Consider the following 5000-nt stretch of genomic DNA (forward strand, 5'->3'; position numbering starts at 1 on the left):
GGATGACAAGGAAATCAAAACACTCCTCTATTTTTGATGCTTTCACACTATCTGGAAACTCTTCGACATGGCATTTGGGATCCTGCTAATCTATTTGCAACCTGTTTTTCCACTCTTAACTCTGGCCACTCTGTTCTCTCTCTAGAACATGTTATAAACTTTCACAATTTCATGCCCTGGATCATGGTGTTCCCTCTACTTCTTATGGTTGTTCTTCATTTTGGGTCTATGAATATGTCATTTTCTCTATAACACTATCTGTGATTGCCTTCTTTCTACTGTTATTAAAAGTACATTTCAGTTTCAAAAAGTGTTCATCTCCTCTACTGCAGTAGACCCAAAGGGAAAAGTCTTACTCATTTTGATTCACTTTGGATAGCACAATATCTGACAAAGACAGTATCTACTAAATACTAAACTGAGCAGACCTATTCGTCATTTCAATAGGCTATACCAAAGAATCATTTTCATCTGTAAAACATCATACTTATACTGATCATTTTGTCAGTTTCATTATAATGTCTTTCTTTCTTGAACTGAGGATTGAACCCAGAGGTGATTTAACTACATCCCCAGCCTTTTTATTTTTCATTTTGAGACAGGATCTCACTGAGTTGCTAAGGGCCTCACTTAGTTGCTGAGGCTGACCCTGAACTTGTGCTCCTCCTGTCTCAGCCTCCCAAGTCACTGCAGTTAGCAATAAAGTTCAGTGAAAATCATTTGGCTTTGGTAATAAAAGAGAAAATGTACCCTAAAGATGAATTATCCATTGTAATCCTCTTGGTTTTACATAAATCAAATAGTAGTTTTTCTCTTGCATTCAGTTTGGAAGGACACAGGAAGTTATTCAAAAATCCAGTCAAATGTCTGTAAAATACAAAGAAACATAATATAAGACCTTTTCTAGCACTATTAGAATACCAAGGTAGGAATCATAATGCTATCGATTTTTTACATATTAAAAACCTAAAGATATTGTAAAGTCTAAATGTAGTATTACTTCAATGAAAAGTAACCTTAGAGAAATTGCATATATGCTAAAGGGGCAATGTTAAATCAATGTCATGAAATATTTTTGTATAACTCTGAAAAAAAATCTAATAAATACTATTTTAATGAAATTACCTTCAACCTTGCTCTATCACTGTGTGTGATATAGTTTGTCAGCAAACTATATCCTGTGGGCAAAATGTGGCTCTTCACCTGTTTTTTGTTTAAAAAAAAAGTTTAACTGGCACACAGACACACTTCTGTTTTGTCCGAGTCTGCTTTTGCTCCACATTGGCAAAGGTGAGTAATTTAGATAGAGACTGAATATCACACAAAACATAAAATATTTATTATCTGGCCCTTTAAAGAAAAATCTGGTCAACTCTATTATAGATAGCAGTTGGAAATCTAGCTGAAAACTAATTCAATTTGTATATTGTGGATTTCTTTTTATTCTAGAATTTAGAATCTTTATGCAAAGATATCATTTCAACAAATTTTTTTAAAAAGCATTAAGATGATATGATAGGAATGTATAGATATCAAGTACATAGTAAACACAAAGAACTTACATACAGGATTTTTTTAAAAACTAAATCAGTTAATTGTAGTACTTTTAATATAAGCCTGCCCGATTATTCACTAACTAGGAAAAGGAATGGCTCATTTTTATAATAGAATATGTTACTACTACGGTCTCATTAAAAATATATTCTTTTTATAGGAATAAAAGGGTAAAATTATGTATACTTAATTATTTTTTTAAATAAGGGGAGAAAAAGGTTGACAGAGGAAGAAGAAGAGAGGAAAAGAAAGAAGGAGAAAGACAGGGGGTCAGAGAAAGAGGCAAGAGAGACTGGAGAGGGAAGGGAGAATTCAGTACCTCATTCTCTAATTGATATGAAGCCAATCTGTGTGCCAAAATTAAGGCCATCTCGGACATGGGAGAAAAACTTGTCAGGATGGCAAGATGTACAAAGGTTGAGATCCTGGTTCAGGTCGTGAATATTCTGTGGAAGAATTCCTCCTTGTTCTAGAAGAATCCTTAGGATAAAGATTTTTTGAAAGAGAGCAAGCATTTATTTTACCAAATGCCCAAGAAATATGAAAATAGTATGTAAAACAATGTAAAAGAGTTCTATAAAAAATATGGCAGGAATAATGCAAATTGTTACTTATGTACACAACAAGGACTAGCTAAGAAATGGTAGACTTTTATCACCTAAATTTATAAATGAACTGTATGAACTTCTATACTGTCCTGTAGACATAATCTGGTTACATAATTTTATAATCAAAATCAAGGGCTTACTTAAGAAGAAATCTTTCAAACTACAAGAGTATTTTTAACCAAGATTTATTTGGTTTAGAGAGAGTGTGCTTTTTAGTGACCTAACCATCTAGTCTCCTTTCCTCTTAATTAGCTGTATTTTTCACTGAAAATGTGTTTCCCTATAAAACTTTATGATATGAAATATGAATGAAAATTAGTGATATTATTTGACAAGTCAAATCAAGAATTAATTCCAATTCTTTACACTTAGGTATTAAGTGAGTAAGGCTTTACTGACTGGAATAAAAACACAATTCAAATCATCTATCAATTTCCTTTGTAGAAATAACAAATATTTTTCAAAAGACATTAAAAGCAAAAATCTTAAAATTCAAGATGCATGAGACCACAAAAAAATGAAAAGTGGCTGTGTATTTATATTACCTGATATTGTTTCGAAAACATATATCCTTCTAATTAATTAGAAAATATGAACAATTTTAAAATATTAGCTTTCTAAATGTTTTTATATTCTAGAGAGTTTACCTGAGGAATAACTGTAATATCAAATAAATGCCAGTATTTCTACATGAAGTAGAAATTTAATCTTTTTCAAGGCCAGCTGTTTCTTCCTTCATTTTCAAATCAATGAGAGACACCAGATAAGAAATTTAATGTCATTTGAACAGGTTGAGAATAGATTTTATATTTAAAATGAGTTTTTGTGTAGTGTAGTGTGTTGTGTAGTGACTGCAGTGTATATCTGCTACCTGTCTTCTTGGAGTTAGCAATTGTTCTCTAAAATAATTTTCATTTCAGAAGTAATAAACAATAATCAAACTTGCAGTTCCACAGCAAAATCAAACATACCTGGTGGCTTTACGGATGTCAATATGGGGTCTGGGTGAGTTAAAAAGTCGTACGCATTCAGGATGAAGATTATGAAATGCGTTTGCTGATTCCCTGGGAAGAGTAAAACAGCAAGGTCCTACTGAAGGTCCCAGTACAACAATAATGTCTTCTAAGCTACAGCCATATTCTGCTATCATAGCATTCACTGTAGCCATAGCAACTCCTAATAAAGTACCTTTCCAGCCTGGTAAACAGGAAGAAAAAGAGATAAGGAAGATTACAGCATAAAATTTCAACTCAATTTGTGTTTAAGTTAAAAATGAATAGATTCAGTTTCTGATTCACATAATCATTACACAGTACTTTTTCCAAAGTGAGATGTACTATTACAAAATACATGACACAGAAAAGCTACTTAATGAGAGTCACTGTTCTCTTCCTTTAAAATTTTCTATATGCTTCATTTATACCATCTTAGTCTTCTCTCTTTACAAAATATAAATTGTGGTAAGAAACATATAAAATGTACCATTTAAAGTGTACAATTCAGTAGTATTAAGTATATTTACCATGTTGTATAACCAAACTCCAGCAGAACTTTTTCATTCTGCAAATCTGAATCTCTATAACTAATTTCTCCCTTCACTCAGTCCCTGGTGTCACAATTCTTCTTTGTTTCTACAAATTTTATTACTCTAGATACTCCTATAATTGAAATCACATAGTTTTTATCTTTTGGGGAGTGGCTTATTTTATTTAGCATAACGATCTCAAGGCTCATTCATGATTTAGTATATGTCAGAATTTCCTACCTTTTTAAGGCTATATAATATTCTATTGTGGTATACCACAATTTGTTCATTCATTCACCTGTCATTGGATGTTTCGTTTGCTTTCACATCTTAAGTATTATGAATAATGCTGCTATAAACATGGGGTGGGATATTAATATTGTATTATTATGAATAATTATTCATGAATTATGAATTCATGAATTCATAATTATTATGAATAATGCTGCTATAAACATGGGGCGGGATATTAATATTAATATTATAGATTCTGCTTTCAATTCTTTTAAATGTATATTCAGAAATATAGTTGATAAATCATATGACAATTTTATTTTGAAATTTTGAGGAATTGCCATACTGTTTTCAGAGGTGTGAGTCATTTAACATTGTTTCTTTTTTTTTTTTTTTCCTGAGATTGTTGTAACTATCAGGAGTCCTCTGAGATTCGAATGAAATTTCGAGATGGATTTATTTAGGAAAAAGTGCCTTTGGGATTTTGTAATTAATCTGTAGATCACTTTAGGTAATACTGACATCAATAATAAGTCCTCCAATCCATGAACATGGGATTTCTTACATTTGTTTGTTTCTTCTTTCATTTCCTTCAGCAATATTTTGTAGTTTTCATTTCTACCTCACTTTCTGTATGTAAAACAAGTCTATTTCAATTAACCTTCCCTTTTACAAACTTCCCTTTCTCTTTGTTGGATCCTGTGGAATTCTAAGATTAAACCATTCTCCTGCTCTCATCTACTTCTGGAAGACAAAAACTAAACAATGTTGCTTTTTTCCTTTATTCCCTATATTGGGAGTAAGATTCAGCTGATTTAGCTGGACAGTAAGGAACCCCCTTACTCCTTCCTTCAACACTCCATATGTATATGCTTCTAAAACAAAGCACTCAGGTGAAGAGACCAATCTTTCCAGATAAAGGAAGGAGATGATGAAAGCAAGAAATATTTAGATGATAAACTTCTCCTGGGAACCCACTAGATATGTGGTTTATGGAAAGAAGAGAATGAAATATCAGATTCTAGGTAAGTAAGTGGATTATCAGTGGCCAAAATAGGAAACCAATGTGGTAGAGAAGG

At 31.9% G+C, this 5000-nt stretch overlaps 1 protein-coding gene and 1 pseudogene across 5 annotated transcripts in view; both read right to left on the bottom strand.

Moving 5' to 3' along the window:
- The window catches only part of LOC113175379 (purine nucleoside phosphorylase LACC1-like), a 192020-nt pseudogene that overhangs the window by 88415 nt on the left and 98605 nt on the right, over window positions 1-5000 (bottom strand). The window lies entirely within an intron of this gene.
- The window catches only part of LOC113175378 (purine nucleoside phosphorylase LACC1), an 18783-nt gene that overhangs the window by 2239 nt on the left and 11544 nt on the right, over window positions 1-5000 (bottom strand). For all 4 annotated transcript variants that reach the window (XM_077795196.1, XM_077795197.1, XM_077795198.1 and 1 more), the window contains exons 5-7: window positions 3134-3359; window positions 1874-2034; window positions 1-867 (exon numbers count right to left, since the gene is read on the bottom strand). The exon at window positions 1-867 is cut by the window's left edge and continues 2239 nt beyond it. In XM_077795196.1, coding sequence (XP_077651322.1) covers window positions 1875-2034; window positions 3134-3359 — 386 coding nt within the window. In that variant the 3' untranslated portion in view covers window positions 1-867; window position 1874. The remainder of the gene's footprint in view (window positions 868-1873; window positions 2035-3133; window positions 3360-5000) is intronic.

Source organism: Urocitellus parryii, chromosome 2 (genome assembly GCF_045843805.1).
Source record: "Urocitellus parryii isolate mUroPar1 chromosome 2, mUroPar1.hap1, whole genome shotgun sequence".
Taxonomy (NCBI): Eukaryota; Metazoa; Chordata; class Mammalia; order Rodentia; family Sciuridae; genus Urocitellus; species Urocitellus parryii.